The sequence below is a fragment of the Poecilia formosa genome, unplaced genomic scaffold (assembly GCF_000485575.1).
Source record: "Poecilia formosa unplaced genomic scaffold, Poecilia_formosa-5.1.2 Scaffold243, whole genome shotgun sequence".
NCBI lineage: Eukaryota > Metazoa > Chordata > Actinopteri > Cyprinodontiformes > Poeciliidae > Poecilia > Poecilia formosa.
In genome coordinates, this window is record NW_006800182.1 from 206,007 (window position 1) to 227,077 (window position 21,071).

Genomic DNA, 21,071 nt, shown 5'->3' on the forward strand with positions numbered 1-21,071 from the left:
CTTAAAAGTTCAGACATGCCTTTTTTCAGCAAATGTATAGCTCCCCCTTATTTACTGAAACGCCAAAAATTATATTTACCCCTGGCAGTTTTATATTTAAAATTGTTTTCATTCGATGAAATCTGTTTTTAACTAGAAATGAAACAGGTGTCTGAGAAGAAAAAAAGAAAATGCTAAATTAAAGAACATCTTATTTTCATTTCAAAAAATGGCATGTACAAATTATTTATTTTCATGTCAAATGTATTTTTTTATTGCCATTGTAGCAATTAACACTTTTTTGCTATTGCAGGTATTTATATCATTTGTATCATCTTTATGTAATTTTTGGTTGGAGGGCCTTACTGTCCCACTAATATATTGCTCCTTGTGAAATTTTGTTAAAATTACCAATTTTCAAAAGCATTTTTAATGTTTCTGTAAGTTTACATTTTAAAGTCGCTTTTTGACAGAGTTGAAAGCTCTTTATCGCTTTGTTTTTACTACCAGTCCCCCAACTATAACAAAACCCTTTTTATTTTAAAAGCCTACAACAAACTGGTTCAGTACACTAATTATTTTAATCTCCTCTTCACTTGCACATTTAGAATAAAGTGTTTGCTAAATCATTTTCTACAATGGTGCTACAGCACAGTGGATGCTTGTCATGGTGCCCCTATGTGACCTGAGACAAAACAATATACAAGAAGCAATGTGTGCGAGATGTATGCAAGTCAGAACCAAATCGTAACTTACCATGAAACAGATAGAGATGCAATAGTTTGAGACTTTAATACTCTTCAAATAAAAATAACTCAGCCATACAGACTGACTGGAAGAAGTTACTTTAAACCACCTACAACCTTCTGTATGAGATGTTTTTAACTAGTATTCAAAGACCTTAGTAAAATATACAGTACTTACATTGAAACTCATTTTATGCTTTTATAAATCATGTTGTCTGTATGAATAATGTCAAAAAACTGTTAATCTCTTATCCTCAGGTAAAACAAGACTGGGACACATTTGAACTTTGGCAACAACCACATTTGTATTGTTATTGCTGTGAATCTCCTGTGTACCCCAGAGCCATGAAAAAAAAACAAGAAAAATTAGAAAAACAACCAGTTTAATTATCCGAAGGGCACAATAATAAGAATTTTCACCCTTCAAAGTAATGGAAGAATTCAACTTTCAGTGATGAGCCTCCCAGCACATTTTAGGTTGTTTCATGCTCATTTATTTATTTATTTATTTATTTATTTATTTATTTATTTATTTATTCAGGTATTCATTACCTTTCTGGTTTGCTAATTTTGACTCTGAATAAGAAAGATGCCTCCTTCTCACAACCTTCACCTTTTAGACACATCCAGTGCAAATGGGCTCCACTTTTGGGAAAGTCTCCCCTTCTAGCTTTCTAAAGATGCAAGAGATTTAAGGGGGTCAAGAAAGGGTACAGCGAGATAGAAATCTAATTAGGTGATTTTTGCTAGAGGGAGCTTCAGTTGGCACTCGATAAACTCCCACACAGTCACTTTCCTTCGTGCTCGTTTTTCTCTGTCTCAGCGCTCAGTTTTCACTCACCCTGCGACGCTCCCTGAGAGTCCCCCGCTGAGGGCACGTAACAGAGAGCAGATCATGGTTCTCTTAAAACAACTCAATCGGTGTTCATATTTTTCTTAAAAAAAAAAAAAAACGTAGATTTCCTCTTAGTTGCTAACTTTTTTGCTTACAAGTTTTTTTTGTAGTTTTTTTTTTATCCTTGCTCATTATTCTTTTATTTTTACACTAAAAAAGACAATACATGCCAATGACAGGGCTTCAAAGAACGCTCTGAAAAAAAGATCAATTCTGGTTTTGCATTTTTCACAGCCCACTCAACTGTATTTTTCAGACATCTTTGTGGGTTAGTAGACATGTAGTACATTCTACTTTAGGCATTTTTGTTTGTTTTTTTGCATGAGTGCACATACACAAACATGTCTTGGATGAATAGTCAAACACCTGATGTGTTAACGATTAATTTATTTCACAAAACAAACCTGTTGTTCTTTTAAATAATTACTTTGTCATTTTCTGTTTCTCTTTTTTCCCTAAGATTTCCATGGTTTGTTTTGTTGATCCTTCTTTTGTTGATCTGTTTTTTTTTTTTTGTTGTTGTTGTTTTTTTTTACAATCTGTTAACTGTGAAAGCAGTACAACTACAGACTATTGATGTTATTTAGCTAAGTGACAAATGTGGTATTGCAAACTTCTGATAAACTTATTTTTTCTTTAAGTTCTTGATTTTATAACCATCATTTGGACCATATCATTTGTAGATAGACTACATTAAAAGAAAGAGATAATGGGAAAAAAAAGCAGATAGCATTTGCTCCAGGGCCCTTGTTCAGAAAGCAGGATCAGTGAAGACCCTTATTAAGGTTTGGAGTAACTATGTGCATATCTTGGGTTTTCAGTTTCAGAAAGCCAGACAGTCATTATCCTCAGTCAACGTATTTTCACAGCTTACTCTGTGAACCAACCCTCCTCGGTAGCAGGATTGTTTAAGCAAATCCTGAGTTTGCCCTGTGGTTTTGTTGAGACTTGGCCTACGGAAAGTGTCAGAAATGGCATTTGCTTTTCTGGGGGAGATGTTGGAAAGCAGAAATCTCTGCAGAAATCTCACTCAGAAGTGGGTGATCACACCATGATTAGATGTTTTATCATTTCCGGATTAATATATCTTTGAACATAACTGTTTTTTGGCACAGTCAGTATATCTCTGAAATTTCAGCCCACACATTGCTCATATAACTTAACAAGGACATTCTTTGAGTTGCACTTTATTTTAAAGCCAACAGGATTCTGTCAGGAATGTTACTATAGCACCTAACCTGTTAATGTATAGCAGAGGTCACCTCTGAGAGGTGCCTAATTTAATTTCCCCCTTAGCAAAGTGGTGCTTATCTTCACCTCTCAGGTGAGACACTGGGATTCAATTCCGCTTGAGAAAAGGTATTCTATTTCTCTTTTACGCTATTGGCATCAATGAATGTGAGAATCTTAATCGAGGCATTTTTCTCTGAATATTTGTACCTGGGGTTTTTTTTGCTTTACGTAATTTTTCAATAATCATTCGTAGTGACTGTGGTACATCTTTTCTTCCCTCTCCAGGGGAGCTTCTAAATGATAAAAATCATACAATTTTTATTGATCTTGCCTTTCCATTCATGTCTCTCCCAATTTTGTTTTCTGCTGTTCACACAATCAAGGACTGTCAGCTGGAGAAGAATCAAAATTACCTAGGTTTTCTCAGGGCAGGAATCTCGGACAAAACAGCACCTGCTGAATTAACATTCCACACATGCACAACTCATTTTGTGCAGAGACTCATCTTACATAAATGATTGGATTTATTTATATTGTAATTGGTCCAACAAAGTATGGCATAATTAGCAGTGATGGTGAATGGAAACAGAAAGGTTATCGCCCAAAAGTTTAAAGTATTTGTAAGTGAACGGTGGTATTTGATTAAGTAAGGAATGTCTTATCTCAGTAATGACGGTTAAGGTGAATGTAGATGGATGTCAACACTAAACCTGAGCTGTGTGTCTCATATTTCTTTGAAATGTCTTGCAAACCCTTTACACTATATTTTGTGGTGCATAAATTTTGTGAACCCAATAACAGAAATGGATAGAAACATGGTTGCAAGATGCGTGAAATCAATGAAATAAGAAAACAGATAATGTCAAATAAGACAAGGAAACCTTGGTGACTACTGTCAGCAAGATGAATGTTGTAAAATACAACATCAATATACAAAAAACAGTAAGCCTTATGCGGTTTATGCAAATATGCAATTTACTGATAATTCCTGCCAACGCCCTGTGTTTGACCTGCACTCAGGTCAGAAAAACACGAGAAAAAACAACTTTAATCAAGAGCAATTTGATGTGTGATGTCCCAGTGGCTTTAAAATAACAAATAAGAAAGTTATTCCTCCTTTTTCATGTCAGCATTATGAGTACGGTTGATAAAAGAGTAATTATAAAATCATAACAGCAGTAGAAACTAATAAAGTTAAAACCTCTCTATTTTGACACCCGTTGCAACATTTAAAATGAGCATTGCAGTATTTAACAATGTTGGAGGTGCTTTGAAGATGTTAAAGTAACAGAATTAGTAGAGTGGTGAATTTTGTGGTGCATTTTCTGGTGGTAAACAAGATAATATCTCATTCATGCTCATAAAACAGAATATCTGTTTACAGGTGGAAAATACTAAATGTGTTTTTATTTTTCTGTTATACTGAAACTCTGCAGTACAAATGGAAGCTATCACACTCTATAAATTACGGTCAGTTGGAATAGCTCCCATATTTGAAATGCTCTGATTAGCAGGGATAGACTGGCAACCTGTCCATTCTGGATACATCCAGAACGGTTGTCCACTCCATCATTAAAAAGATATAGTGAGTTCCTCTAGCAGCTAACAGTAGGGGACACAGCTTTTTTAATTGTATCTCAGGATGCAGGTGTCTGTGCATTTCTTGGATGCATCACATGCTTCTTTGCAGTGCACCATTAAGACGCTGTATCATTTACCATGAAGTCATGCCGCAGAATTTGTAATTACAAACTAAGCCACATTATCCCAAATAGCCTCCTTGAACCATGGGTATGACTAAGCCTGTTGTGTGTCTGTGATGCAGCGTTAGTGCTCAGAAGCCATTTATTGTAAAGGTACAACTGTGTCCCGGAAGTGTGACTGTAATCAGCTCAGACCCGGTAATACCTAGGCTACATTCGTTCTTATAATTTAGTGGTGTGCAAGCCACAAAGGCGGCTTTCACATAAACATAAATGGGATCGTAAACATACCACTAAAGAACATGTCGGGCTTCAGAATTGCCATAGTTAAGAATTAGATTGTTTAGGAGTCAGTTCACATATAGAGAAGGAATGAAGCATTTAGGTCTGAAAATACCTACTTTTGCTGTGACACACCAGAACTATAATTAAAGGAGAATGCACTAAAGTTCAATTGAAGAAAATTCAATGAGTTAGATGACCAGGATGATGCTCATACATTTTACAATAGAAAAAACTTAAATGTGTTGTCAGAACTTAGTAGTAGTTTTCCAAATAACTGATTTGGAAAACTCAGTTAGAGAAATCTGTTTCCAGGCTTTCTGTTAGATTTTATATATATATATATTTTTTAATTTAATAACTTATTTGTTTGAGATTTGAAAAGAGGTGAGCATATCATATTGTTCCCCCCTTCTCTCAGTTCTGCTTTAAGAAAAATAAAAGCAAAAGAAAACAAAGTACATCTCTTCTCAAATCAATCAAACTTTAAATTGACATAGCAATATAAAATCCCCCCATGGTCCATGTGGGTTCATCACACCTATCTGCATGCGCTTTGTCACTGCTTGCCTGGCCATGAAGTTTGGATGAGAGCATATAACAGTCTGCCCATCACTGTGACTGTTTGATAACGTCACAAAAGTTCATAATGGAAATGATAAAATCCCACATGGTTCTGGCAGCTCTAAGCATCACCAAGAAACCAAAGCTTCACACCTGGAAGGATAGGATATAAAAGTTATTTTAAACAACTAATGAAACTGGCTTTATATAGAGAATATATGACTTTAATTTGATTTGATCCAATCTCCAGTAATTAAATATGTTGCGCAATGAGAGTAAACCTTGAAGTTGGGGGTGGTGGGTGAGTGTTTAGGTGTTGACACCAGGAATGCTGCTGTCTCTGTGTGGAGTGGGCATGTGGATGATGCCGGGGGTGGTGAAGCAGCATCTGTGGCAAATGGGGTGAAGGTGGGTCATTGTTTGTTGGTCCCTCTTGCTCAACCTGATGCTGCGCCTGACTGGTGCCTGAGGGCTTGGGGCCCAGGAGGCTGTAAGAAAAAAAACAAAAAAAACCCACCTCAAAAAGTCTTTTTTTGTTTTAGTGTATGACAGTGACTGTTAGTTTATAAGGCACTGAACAACTTAGCACCACAATATATTAAAGATCTGGTGTTTTTGTATCAACCTTGCAGACCAGCAGCATTCAGCTTCTATGCACCAGAAATCTGAAATAAACTTTTGTTCCTTTAAATGCAGACTAAAAACCCACCCATTTAGAGATGCTTTTGAACATTAATAAATGGAACACTGACCAACATATTTGATGTGTGTTGATGATTTTGATGATGGCACTCATCAAAATGTTATGTTTGTTACTGGTTTTCTCAATTATTGAATGACATTTTTTTATGACTTTGTATTTTTGTGTTTTATAATGTAAAGCACTTTGAACTGCCCTGTAGCTGAAATGTGCAATAAACTTGATTAACTGACTGATTTCTTATTGCAGTAGACTTTGCATTTATTCTTCAAGATAGGATTTCAATGTGATTTCACAAATAGAATAAGAGTCCCATAAATCTCAAAATAAAAAAATAAAAAATCTATTTTCATTGTAAGATTATTCGGTTCAGACTTTGAGTCTTTTATTTTTTAACTGCTGTAGAGATAATCAAATATAGTCCAGACCTGTTTAAATTACTGTGAAATAGTCTTTTAATTTAAAGCGGGGAGGAAGCATCATATCAGATGTCAACATTAGTGTCAGCGGCTAATGGTTTGTTAGAGGAATGAGGTCAGTGGCTAATTAGATGCTTCAACATCTCTGTTGCATTGTCAAGAACATGACTACTATTTAGAAGGATGCATTTATGGTTAAATTTAGTTGTTTTTTGAAGTTGTTTTTTTTTTGTTTTGTTTTGTTTTGTTTTGTTTTCTTGTATGGACTAGCTTTTTATTCATTGTCCATGTGATTGCTTTGATAGGCTTAGTCCTCCACCACAATGACCCTGACCAGAACAAAGCTGGTGTAAAAAATAAATAAGTAGAGGAGATGGAAGAACATTGGTATTATTTGTAAGTATTATCCAACCACAGGGAAATGTTTAACTACTGCAATTAATAAACTAAGCAAAAATATACATTTGTTTTTCTCTGACTTTACATAGAAATGTCCTTTAGAAAATAGATCATTTGGGTATTTATTGGTTAAATGTCAGTAATCTTGTATATTACTCTGGATTTCAATAAGTATGCACTAAATAAAAGAAATCAAAAATATTAAAACTGTGGATTCGTATATTGTGTGGTGGGAAAGGAAACAAAGCAGACCAATGTGGTGCGAAAATATAATACATCAGCTTGAGGTTTGATTCGGGCTGCAGACTAATAGTTGGAGAGGAAGACGAATTGTCCCTGAATGCTGTGAGCTAAGGGGTAAACATCTTCAGGGGATGTTTGATGTCTATTCAGCTTACTTTGAATCCTACCTCATCTCATTGTTTCCTCATGAAGCTCTAAAAATTACATCTTTTTTTGTTATTATGTGAATCAGTATTATTCCATTGCAGCCACCAATAGCCTTGGTGCATTTTTTTTCTGTTCTGCTTATCTCGATCATAACTTCTATTTTTCTTAGAGCAATTGTGCCAACCCCACAGAGGATGTGTCCTTTTTTGTTCACAACTGCATTGTAAGATGCTTTCCAACACTAGGGCATTTTTCATAATGCTGTGTCAATTCTCAGGCAAAATAAGTTTTAATCTCTTTGTGACTGTGGCCCCTTTGAACTACTATTTCACAGCAAGCCTTTTCAGTCTGTTGCATCTCACTCCACCTCGTTCCTTCCCTGGTGAAAAAGGCATTTGAAACGCAAAGTGATTTTAAATGCATTTCTTTGTTCCCATTGAGGAGATCTGAGTAGAAAATCTAACCTTTCTTTCTTGTCCTCTTATTTTTTTTTTTTTCCTTGCTGCTTCTCTGCCCTTAGTTAATTCACACCATCAGTGTAGTGGATAGAGATGAACCACAAGCTGGACATCGTTTTTTCTTCACACTACCGTCTGAGGCTGCCAGCAGTCGTCACTTCACCCTGTGGGATGTCAAAGGTAAGATGGACAATATCGTCTCACTTATTTTTTTTAAAACTACAGCTGTCATCATAACGAGATGTCAAAACTCTGATAGTGAAAAAGAAATATTCTGTGAGGAAATTAGGGGCATATTTGGTGTGAGTGGAGCCACTCAAAATGTGTACATTGTCAATGAAACTAAAAGAGAGAAATGTTCTGGATCTGGGTGGATGTCATGAAAAAGTAAGACCTCCAAATCTGTCCAAAAGTAATGGAAAACATTAAAATTGGATTACAATCTTGACGATGGCATTCAAATAAACACCAAAAGCTAATCCTTATCATATTTCTAAACCTCTTCATTATTTTTACGATAAATTAAATTTTGTAAGAAAAGCAGCGCAGGATGTGGGATTTGCAATAGAGACAAATTTGATGCAATTTGCAAGGCTTTTTTGGGTTGGTTGGGGGAATTAAGAATACATTTTTTGTCCAGGTTGATTTGAAAAGTGAGCTTATTGTTACTAAGGTTAATTTTCTAAGCTACAGACGAGCAATTATTAAGGATTTACTTATAAGAAAATGTGCGCTGATAGCAACATCCAGTATCAATACTTCTGATATGGCAATATCTACCAAGTTTTTCCAATGTCATATGTTTTACACTATAAATTTTCCAGTCCATTCCACACTGTGCATTCCACGTCACATCCATTGATTTTTTTGCTTCAGTTAAACACCCTGAGCCATATTTCTATCGTTGTCACATGACCAAACAGATACTACATGGTCAACCCGCTCTTCTCCTGAAACACATGCACAAATGGCAAGAAGATGGAAATAAAAAATGGTTGTTCATAATGGCCCAGTTTTACTCATTAAACTTATACAGATATGTTAAAAATGACTAGAAATGTTTTAAGATGTGGCCCGTTGTCCTCTTTATTTCTTTGGAAATCACAATATTGTCATCCTAGCCAATCGGATACTACTTAGCAGATTCCACCATCATTAGAAGCCAACATCTCATTAGTCGCAGTATATCAACAGTGCTTACAGATCATTCCTACTGTCTATCAATTTATAACTTTCTTTTCTTTGCCAACTACCCAAATTGCTGCCAGACTAATCTTGGCTGACTCTATCCAGATAACTACTTCCTGTCTTACTTTAAAACAAAGGTCTTGAACATAAATACAAGATCAAGGTGGCAGCACTGACTTTATAGCTGTAGCTTAAAGTCAGTGCTGCCACTAACTTTAAGCAGCACTGACTGAAGTGTTAATCTCATAGCTGAGATTAACACAGAAACTAGTTAGTGCTTTGGGAGATGGACGTTACTTTGATGACAAATATCATTGGTAATTACTATTTATTTTATATATTTAGTTTTTTACTTTTTATGAAGTGATATTACTGTATAAATTAAACTTGAGTATGCTTGGACAACAAAATAAAAAAATGGTGTTATGGCATAAACCTGAACACCAACTGCTTGAGTACATATTTTTTTAAATACAAGAGATTTATTTTAGAAACAACTTTTAAGCGGATTATGTTTTTTCAGTTGCCATGGCCATTGTATTACAGTTAGTATTGATGTGTTCCTAGAAAAAGGGATAAAGAATTCAGTGTGCACCCTGGCAATAAGTTTGCTTTGTCAGGAAAATTACTTTTTTCATACTTGTCAGTGTTTTTGCATGCACGCTTGCAGATCCTTCATTTAGGGATGTGTATCTAAGTAAATGTGACATCTGGGTAAATCAAGATTGATCTGACACCAGGAAAATGTCAGGGGAGCATTCCAAGCCAGGGAAATGTCACTGTGTCAAGGCAGAAGGGTCTCCTGCTGAACCATGCATGTGCATTTGAATGGAAAGGTGCATAACTCATGCCTCTATTCAGGATACGTGCACATATTCTACTGGTTATGCATATACTATTTGGATGAGCAATGAATAAGTAAAAAAGTATTTTTCTTTTTGACTCCCTAAACTCTCATTTTTTTTAAACAAGTACATGAAACACAATAAAGTAACCACCAAAATACACTTTTTAATGTCAGTTTAATGCCAGTTTTAGCTTGTTTTTGAGGGTAATGTAAATGACTAGGTAGCCTGGAGAGTAATCATAACATATAAACTATTCCATTTGCATACAAAAACAAATATTCATATACATACTATATATGATGAAACTAGCCAGCAGTACTGACATATAAAGTGGTTAAGACAAACAAAGCACCACGCATACTTTAAATCCGCCTACCTCTCTTTTTTTCCACTCTAGTGTCTTTTTTCATGGACACATTTGTCAAACTGTCAGTTTCAATCTGTCACTTCGTCTCTTGCTCTTCATGCCCTCACATTGCGTTCTGTCTCCAGGCCTTGACAGACAATGATGACAAGGCATTTTTCCCATGTTGCTAAACTCTTTGAAGTCTTGCTGCCGGTCCGTAGAGGAAACCCCTAATCTCACCGTATAAAGTTTCCTGCTATATGATACACTGCCAGCCATTTCTTTCTAGATATGTGTGAACATCATGTGTCATGCTTGGATAAAAATATTATGAAATCTTATGAGGCAAGGTTAAAAAAGTTTGTGATAAAGCTCTGGTAAAGTGATTTGGTAGTTCTGTGGATTAGTTCTTTTTGTTCAGTTTAAATTTATCATTAATTTCAACTGATAAAGAAACTTTATATTTTAAAAGTCACTTTATATTTAAGTGACTTGTTAAAGGTCACTTTCAATGTGTTCACTTGTCTTATTTTAAGGTAGAGATCTATAAAACATAATGTTGTGTAAAAGTCAAAAGGACAAACCCCTGAACATAAACAATAATATAAAATTTGCTCTGCATGTGCCAGAGGAGTTCTCGGGTGACAAAGAACACTGATAAATGTTCTGGGAGACGGATTACTTTCTATCCTCTAAACGAATCTTTCCATGACTCACCATGACTCTTTTTTTCAAAGCCTCATTCTTTATATTGTGTTGCATTTATCTAATGTTCATGCAGAGTCCTCGTATACACTCCTGCAAAGTTTAATTTCAAACAGTAGTGGTCACTTTCACTTTCTATTCTGCTATTTATTTACCTAATGTATTTTTGATCCGGTACCCTCCTCAGTTTTTGGCGGCCTTGATGAAGCCGTGAAATGCTTAAAAAAAAAAAAAAAAATGTATTAGCTTTGTCTTACAAAAACAAAAACAAAAAAAAAAAATACTTTTTATGAAATCACTGTTTAGGTTGATAAAAGTGTGCAGGAGGTAAGAAACTTTTATTTACATTTTTCCTACATAAAATTTGATACAATTTCGGAAGCCAATCTTCCAAATGGCAAAGCAAAAAGAACATACCATTTAATTAAGGCAGGTATATGGCAGTACTGTGTATCTATTTGCTAAACACTATTAAGCTATCTTCTATATTCAAAAGTTTTAAGTCTACAACAGAAAAGAAAATGACTCACTGGGATGAGCATGATAGGTTCTTCTAACATGCAGTGACTCATGTGTAATTCTCTGCTTTATCTTATCTGTCTGACCCCGACACATCCCTGACTAAATCGCATCCCACATCAAGACAACACAGCTGGCATCCGTACCCAGAAGTCAAGCTTTAACCGCCATGAACAGAATGTGTACTTCCTGCCCATTCTTGTTGTTGACAGCGGACCTCCCTCCCTCAGCTCAACCGGCACCCTGACCATCCATGTTTGTGGCTGCGACACAGGTGAGAGCCACTGCGGGGGTAGCACCATTACTAACATTAACATCACTGTCACCCTTGGCAGCAGCAGTGGTGCAATGAAAAGGTCAACGTGTCATTGTTTTGCTTAGCAAACATTTCTGAGTCTATATTTGTGGAAAGCAAAACACATCACAATAAAATCTGCCGACAAACGACCTCTTACACAGGTTTCAAGTCTGTAAATATAAACATGGTGAAAGGAATGTTTTTGCTTTTGAGAAGTGGTTTCTCCATTTAAGTGACTTAACACCAGTGTCAAAAATGTTACAGCAAATGCTTATTTTTTCTCTTTCTTTCTAAATGCAGAGGGAGCTATCCAGACCTGCAATGCAACAGCCTATGTAATGAGTGCAGCTCTTAGCCCTGGGGCGCTTATAGCACTACTGGTCTGCATGCTCATACTAATAGGTAAGCAGATAAATGTCCTCATGGATGATTTCTAAATTTAAATTAGTCTGAGAGAAACATAAATAAAGAGATTCTTATAAAAGTATTTTGTTTTGAATTGATTAGTTTTGCCTTTTTTGGGGTAACACCAGAAGTCAGCTTCAGTTGATCCAACAGAAATTATAACTGAACCCTAGGATGTTCTGGAGAAAAGTGTAAATACTGCATCTGAGGTTTCATTTTTTTTTTCCTCAAAACTCATGTGGCCACGTACATTTTAATGAGTTGATTATTTTTAAAAGTTATCCATATTTTACCAGTATGTTTGCGCAGGCACTGGCAGAAATACTGAGATTCATGACATCCAAATGCAATACACTTTTGATCTTACCATCATGTTCATGTCGGACATTTTGTATCTGCTTTTGATGACGAAGAGGCTTTTGTTTAACGGGGGAGTGCAAATTCTACCTGGTTTTATGATTGATATGAAGCCACTTTGATCCATGGAACACAGGCAGAAATAGAATGGATGAGAGTGAAGTGCAGGAAGGTTAGAGAGCAAAAACAGGCAAAGTGCTGCCTCAGCACTTGTGTCCCTCTGCATGGGAAGCTTTAAATAGTCAAATCTCTCCAGACAAGTTTAGATGTTTACATATATATATATATATATATATATATACACATATATACACTTTCAAATACCAAAGCTGGCTGATATTGAAATATTTCAAAAGTTTATGAGTTAGCCTCTTACTGGCCCCCACCACTACTATAAGTCTTTGCATTGCACTCTTTACTGACAGCAAGAAGTGACATTAATGTCAGAGTGTTCTGTCTCCGCTTTGTGACTCTGCAAAGTTTATACAGTGCAGGGGGGTGAATGATGGATGATGTGACATGATGTTGCTTTAACTATGACTTGCATTGTTTTCTTTTCATTTAAGAGCTTTTCTAATGAATGCTGTTAAAAGTGTGTCTCCATTAATGAAACAGTGAACTTGAAAAGCAGAGCAACACTTATTCATCACAGTTATAAAAGCCTCAACAAATTTGTTATCTGCAAATCAGAAGCAACCCTATGGACATAAAAAATAAAAATAAAAACCTCTCTGCAATGTGCCATGGCTTTAGTATTGTGCAAAACATGGGCCCGAAATCAGCACAAGGGGAAAACTAACACTTCACCCTAAGAAAGAGCAAGATTTGTGAAAGAACAGATGATTTTTATGCTGTCGTTGGTAACAAAACATTTACCCTATCTCCAAAGATTTCATGTGCAAATGATTGCATGTTCAAAAGTGGTGCAGATTGCACATAATGATGTATTGTAACATGAATGTGCCTCATATAATACTGTAAAGGAAGTTTCAGAGGTGGATGAAGAGGGATGGGACACTTTTCATTGGGACATTTTTTTTCGTATTTGTTTTATCTTCAGTATTTCTTTGGCTCCGTGATGGTTTTACTGATCTCTTGTGGCATTTAATTTGTTAAATCTAATTGTGGTATTTATTTTGTTTTGGCTTACTACCTGCATAAACATTGTCAGCAGTCCGTCTGCATTCAATTGTCCCACACAGACATCTTTTGTCTGCACAATTTGTGGAATATGCAGCAGACTATGTACACACTATTCTGCAGAGTATCAAGACATAGCATTGTGCTGCCATAAAGTGATGGTACACTGGAATTATTTGGTAATCCTGTAGTTCACAAGTGGCATTGCTGGAGGCTATTTTTAATCATTTTTTTAGTATTTATATTTTACATTCTTTAAATATTTGACAAGCATTGACTTTTGTCATTGCATGTATGCCTTCTGATTGGCACAGTGACCACGGACATGTGTTTGTGGCAGTTTACACCTGGTTTTCAAATGTGCTAGATATAGATGCATGAACACCACAGAGCAATCTGGTTCAAGTTTAATAAATCACACCGCAGGTGGTAATATTTGCTAATCCTCAGAGTATTTTTGCAGTTTCAGATGATCAACATCTGTTTTACACATTCATGAAGGCAAACATGCTAGATTATTACACCTGTATCCATATGCATTCCTGTTACAAGAGTTAATACATTTTCTGCCAACGTCTAGCCACCACGATAGTAGAAAATAGTAGAAACATAATACTTTTTTTTTTTTCTCATCAAAGCATTGAACAACTTGTTTAGCTGACTAAGTTGCAGCTCCTATCTTCTGCTAGTAATCTTGCAAGACAATAAAATCTCTGGGTTTGTCAGGTCAGCATCAATGGACAAGCAGTGTTTTCCCAACTATCGTGCTATGAATAACAACATTAGCACAAAGCATCTGACAGTTGCCTAATCTTATTATCTCAACAATAGCCTCCAACACTTTTCTAGTTAGTTACTGTACCACATGCATCAAACTGCAAACTGCTTGAGCATGTAGCCCTCATCAAAACCCTCTTAACAGCAATACAATCTATTTATTTTATAGTCTATTATTGTTTTCACATTGTTTTTTTTGTTTTTTTTCTCTTTCTTGCGCACATGCATGCATGGTCTCTTGCTGTGCACACAATGACTAATCAACTGGCCAACACTCTCTTTCTCTGGAGTCTGGACCACCTCTATTGCATCAATTGCAAGATGATGAGAAAAATGAAAACAAATTTCTGCCTAATTACCGTACAAACAAACAGTCCCTCCATCAGCTCTTATATAGGCCTGATGTGATGAATCCATTTCATTGCGCCGCAGCATCTGCTTGCATCCATTCCAATTACCTCCCATCTGCTTGTGATGAACTCCCGCATGAGGGCAACCAGCGCAGCCCAAGGGGAAATTAACTGTCTTGTCAGGAACACTTATCACAACATCTGTACACATGGGTATCAGCTTTGTATGTATAGGAGTCGGCTAAACACAGGTACATACGCTTCCAGCAGGAGTAAATTCTGTACATGGTGTTTATTGACATTTTCAAAGGTGTGCCAATTGTCAAGGTAAATAGGCTTGCAGAGTTTCACCATCCAGGCATCTGCACACCTAAAAGTGAGTGATACCTCATGGTTTGACAGGTTTTTGCTTTTTTATTAGACTGTCCCATATCACCACAGATTCTTTAACAAAATTTATACATCTGGACCAAGAAAAGAGCTCAGAATGGGGCATTTTTCTCTCTCTTTTACTTCTCTCATTAGGGTGGATTTAGAGTAACTGTCTTAGTGCTTGTTTAGTATGCATGGAAGTATGCACTGCAAAATACAAAAAAAAAAAAAAGAAATAAAACTGACTTTTTTTTAGGCCTCATGGCAATTAATTTTCTCCATTCACTGAAGAGAAGAATAAGACAATGATAACAAATGCTGCTTCCCCAATGATGCTCAGCAAAACAATATGAGTGGAGAACAACGTTATCAGTCATAGATTCCATATAAAATCCATTGTAGATCATAAAGAGCTTCGTAGTCTGGCAAGAGATTTACAGTTGCAAAGGGATATATTTTAGTCTTCCTTTCAGGACACGTGCAAAAAATTCAGACAGTTACAGATAATAGAAAAAGGATACAATGCAAATTATTTTAAAGCTTTTTTTTATTATTATTTGTCCTTTGTTAAGAGGAGAATTGTTCAATCAGAGATCATTTTAAAAGAAACCATCTGCCCACAGGGTGCTTTCTATGCATACAAAATGTAGTTATCTAGGTCCATATGTGACTTACATGTACAGACTTCATGAAGGACCAATAATAATACCTAGTGTGGCAATAAAGGAGTGCAGCCATATCTCATTTTATAGCAAACAGATGGCTGTCGTGATGGGCAAACCAACAACCCCCAGTATAAACAGAAAGTCTTTTTTTTTTTCTTTTTTTTTTATCTCTGATAGCTTGTTGATTGTGGCATGTTGTTATCTGTTCTTAAAGATTCATGGGGTCTACTTTTAACTAAATCCAAATAACTCTTTGCTTGTGTGTTTGGTTTTTTTAAAGCAGCTTCCCTCTGTGCCGGTTTAAGGGAGGAAAAATGAGACATTGCATTGGTGGTTTTGTGGTGTCACAGCCAATAGTTGACTCATAGCTATAAAACAAGCTGACAGACAAAGATGTCTTATTTTCTAAATTATATTTTAGAACTAGGAAACACTCTTAAGTAACAATGGATATTTATTTAGATCTATATAAGCTGCCAACGATTATTGAGATATGTCTTTACAAATTACAAATTCATAAACAATATCAAAAACTGATATGGATTGCAAGTTAATTTACGTTTATTTGTCCAACTTGAACTGAACTCTGACTTTTATCAAATCTAAAATTTTGCAATAGTTTTGCAGTAGCTCTCAATTTTGTTTTAGTTTAACAATTATTTGTGAAATCCAAACTCAGCTGTGATCTATTTGTAAACAGTTCATGTAATTGACTCATTGCCTATTATAAATATTGTTTTAAATTATAGTGAAATATGCAAAATAATGAAAAAGATATCCGTTACTCAAAATGATCACTGCATCATCATTTAAATAATTTACTTGAGAGCATGTCAGTGGTGCTAGGTGAAAGGGTTTTAGAGTTTTATTTTTACTACCAAGCTATTTAAAGTCAACTATCTATTAGTGATTATTGTTGTACATTTAAATGGGCTTTTTCCTTTTTTTATTTACCTTGATGGGTATGTATAAATTTTTAGTGCTCCATTTAACATACTATGTCGATATGTTTCAATAAAGACAGTGTAGGACCCGTTTGAAGCTTATTGTGCTTAGTAATTTCTTTAAAAAGGACTGAATGAAGCATTTGTAAATGCATTTTCTTGATAACATACCTCTTAGTCAGCCAATTTAGAGCACAGCACTGTTTTTTTTCTTGTTAAGCAGCTTTTTGTCTCTTTTTCTTCTGTATCTTCCTGCGTAATGTTGGTTTTGAAGGAAACATGGCAGATTATGTACATTTGCAAGTGTGCTCCTGGAATGTTTGTCTGGTTTACATGGATTTGTGGGACATTCTCTGAGCTTAAACCAGACTTGACATCTAAAGTGGTGGGGTGCTTTTTTCAAAACCAGTAGATGTGACAGACACTAATAGGTTTGTATATTTTTACTACTGTTTAATATTCTGAAAGTTCTAGGCTGCAAAATATTACGGCATATTTCAAATTGTACGATGCAGAGGAGAATAAAAGACACAACCTCCTGATACATCTGACTGTGCTAGTAACACTGATATTGTCCACCCACAATACTATTTTATAGGGTAAAGGTGAGTTTTTTTCCAACTTAGAGCTAAGAATGAGATAAAAAAAAGAAACTAAATTTCAAAATGTACCTTTGTTTATTTGTGTTTATTTTTATTAATTTGTTTGTGTTTGCATATAATTGTTTGGTGGTCAAATAACATGTTGGGAGAAGACATTTAATGTCAGAGAATCAATCAATGTTGTTTTGCTGAATGAAAAATAAAGATAATGTGAATTTGAAGTCAATTACCAGTAAAAAGAAGAAAAGGCAAAACCACAACTGTAGAGATCCACAGTGAAAACCACTGCAATCCAAGATAAACAGAAATGCCCATGTACTGTTTCCTAAAAACCATCATGTTGAGCCGAACATTTCTGAAATATTCTTTGGCCTGACAAGACCAAATAGAAAACCAGAAACTGATGAACATGTTGATGGGATTGTGCTGGTCTAGTCTTCTTTCATCTCTTCAGAACCTGGAGGATTCCCTGTGATTTAGGGAACCATGTTTTCTGTTCTCTGTCCAGACTTTGGTTTTGCACCTTACCTTTGCAGGATTAAAGATCCAAAGCAAAAATCCTGTATTGTGGCTGAATTAAATTAGTTTTTCGAGGTGCACCACATGACACAGTGGTAGAACAGTTGCATCATACTCAGAGGCTACAGTCCTCAACACAACTGTCTCAATTTCTGGCCCTGGCCCATTTGCTGCACGTCTTCCTCTTCTCACTCTGCTCTTCTTGTGCAATAAATGTCACTATCGCCAAAAATTTGCCTTATACATAACTGTTCTTCAAAATGGCTTGGGTCACAATATCTCAGTTCACTGAAAAATATCACAAGAACTTGATAGAAGTTGTTACCACCAAGATGTTCAAGCAGTGCATGGTGTTAGGGGCAATTAAATTATAAATTAGCTATGTAATAATAAATTACATTTTCATCAAAACCACATTTTGTATTTGTCTTTGTCAGATATTAAATTATATTTGATAATTATCATGGTTTAACTGACAAAAAGCCAAGAAAGAAGGACAAATACTTTTTCAAGGCACTGTAAGTGTAGATGTCTAATCAAAGAACTGTTTTTGCATCAATCAAAATGATCAGAAAAAAAGTTATTTATCTTCAGTAACAGATATTAAGCCTTAGTTCTCTTTTGAAGCCTTTTTGTGTCCTAATCCATCTTTTTTTAGCTCGAACTTATGTCTCTGACATATTGTCTCTTTTGCTGAATGCTTACATTTCCAAGTTTAAAACCCAAGCATCTCGATTTTATTAGACTTGAATGAGTATTGATGTGGTATCGGACACCATTAGGGCTCTTTGTAGCAGATTTTTTGTAAGGCTATGAAAGATGTGAAAAATCAATGCTCATGTATTTGAAATGGAAAACTTGATCATACATTACCTTCAGGTAGGATAAATCAAAGTTATAGAGAGAATAGGTACAAACTTTAAATAGTTTCAAAGCTATCACCCAAAGAGAAAATCTGACAAACACATTTTGACATATTTTTTGTAGCACAAGTTGTTGGCATCATTGGAGTTTACGTTTTTGAGAAAATGATGAGGACTTATATTCTAACATTTTAGCTTTTTAAACTAACACTGATTCATATTTTACAGAGCATGTCACAGTCAATATCTTGTACACTGAGGTTTTAAAATGATTCCAGTGTAACCCTGCATCATCTGTTTTTATGTTTTTTCTACTATTGAAAGTTTTTTGAAGACTTTATATCTGTAAATATATCATTTAAAAGCTTTAATAAAGCGCTGTCTTCCTTTTGCTTTCTACCATTTTCAGTTCTTGTCTTGCTGATCCTCACCCTTAAACGGCACAGGAAAGGCCAAAGGATGGCAGAGGACGAGGAGGACATGAGAGATAACGTCATCAAATACAATGACGAAGGTGGAGGGGAGCAGGACACTCAGGCATATGACATGAGCGCACTGAGGAACCTCTATGACTTCCCAGAGGCCAAAAGCTGTGACTCTGGACCGGACATCCGCTCGTTGCCTCAGTGGATACAGGCAAACAGAGTGGGAGGTGGGGTGGACGGAGCTATGGCAGCAGCAACAGACTTCTCCCTTTTCAAAGGCTACATACGGAAGAAGGTGGAGCAGGCTGACGCTGACCTGTCAGTGCCGCCATATGACTCATTCCAGACATACGCCTTTGAGGGCACCAGTTCACCTGCGCTTTCACTCAGTTCAATCCACACGCTGTCCACCACATCTGAGCTGGATTTCTCCTACCTCAGCGACTGGGGGCCACGCTTTAGGCAACTGGCAGGCTACTACGCTCCAGGAAAGACTGAGGAGGAAGCATCCTAGCACAGTTTCTTATCTACAGAGAGACAGTTAAACACTCCTTTTCCCTGGTTTTTTTTTCTGTCTCCTCACCCTCGGGCACTCTTCTAAAATCATCAGAGCTAACCTTGTGTGCTCATTTCAGTCAGAGTGCAAACTTTTCATCTCATTTTGGAAATTTTCCAATGTAGACTTTGAGCTCTGAGACGACATTGATTTTAAACTTTTGTTTTGATTTTCCTTGAAATATTTTTAGGCTAAAAGAATGGGGGCATAAAAAGTGCTATTTAGTCTTTTGTTTTTGTTTGTTTGTTTGTAAAGAGGTTATTTTCTGCGCCCAACATGCAAGTCTTTAGTTAAACCTATAGGACACTGGGGGTGACGAGAATCATTATTACTTGGGTAAAACTTAGTAATATGGAAGTACACCGTTTAAATGACATATTTTAAAAAAAAAGGAATATTCGTATATTTATTTATTTTTATTTATTTATTTATTCATACAATGGTAACTCTTGGTGTTGAATACACATTAATGGAGAATGACTTCACTAAGGGAGAAGAAAGAGCAGCAGTGCCAGATCATTACACAAAACAAAAGTACTGAAGTGATACGTGGGCTATCTAAAATTTACACACTGGTAAAATGTTTTATTTTCTTTGATAAATTTTGTACAATAACCCGCTGAAGAGAAATACAAAGCAGAACGCAGTCTGGATCTTTCAGCCTGAAAAAACAACAACAAAAAAAAAAAAAAAAAAAAAAAAAAAACATATTTTTTTGTGGTTTATTAAAAGATAAATTTTGAAGGTGAGAAACTGAGGACAATTGCGTGTTAACAGTGTCTTTTTCCTACTTTCTCTGCAGTCATTTGTGGGGCAACAAGGCACAAACTGCTGCAGGGTTTCACAAAAAAAATACAAATAAAATAAAAACAAATGACTGTTTTATGAAGCTGGCTGGTGGTCAACTTTGTGACAAAAACAGCCAGAAATTATTTCATATTTTTCGTGTGAGTGTGTAAAATATGTTGATTCCATTTTATAATCAAATTGTTTTATTTTATTTTATTTATTGTTGGGTTGTTTTAATCGGGCTTGGGGAGGTTGTGGTAACACATGATCAGATCGGATCACATCAACCTTTTATCCCAAGTTACTCCATGTTTACCTTAAATTGCAAATGTATGGAAAAATTATAAAAAAGAAAAAGACCAATAAATATTTAACTCTTTTGTAAATCAAAATGTGTGCAGTGGTGTATTGAAAATTGCTCATTAAGTGAGACGCCAGTGATAAAGTGAATAGAGCCCCCATGTTAACAGTTGTTGAGTGTGAATTGTTTGCTGAAGACATTGCCTGAATTATGAATATTTGCAGAGCTTGTTTTTATTCACACCAGGGATAGATAGAAAGATTAGTTTTAGGTTGAAACAAACACTCCGTATGAGAGGATCCGGCCAAACAAAGAATTTATACTCGGTGTATCT

The 21,071-nt window shown here is 35.7% G+C and overlaps 1 protein-coding gene across 4 annotated transcripts in view; it reads left to right on the plus strand.

The window, feature by feature from the left end:
- Positions 1 to 20,314, plus strand: part of cdh22 (cadherin 22) — a 178,501-nt gene extending 158,187 nt beyond the window's left edge. For all 4 annotated transcript variants that reach the window (XM_016680461.1, XM_016680462.1, XM_016680460.1 and 1 more), the window contains 4 exons: positions 7,831 to 7,948; positions 11,499 to 11,648; positions 11,973 to 12,074; positions 19,076 to 20,314. In XM_016680461.1, coding sequence (XP_016535947.1) covers positions 7,831 to 7,948; positions 11,499 to 11,648; positions 11,973 to 12,074; positions 19,076 to 19,605 — 900 coding nt within the window. In that variant the 3' untranslated portion in view covers positions 19,606 to 20,314. The remainder of the gene's footprint in view (positions 1 to 7,830; positions 7,949 to 11,498; positions 11,649 to 11,972; positions 12,075 to 19,075) is intronic.
- Positions 20,315 to 21,071: the final 757 nt, after the last annotated feature.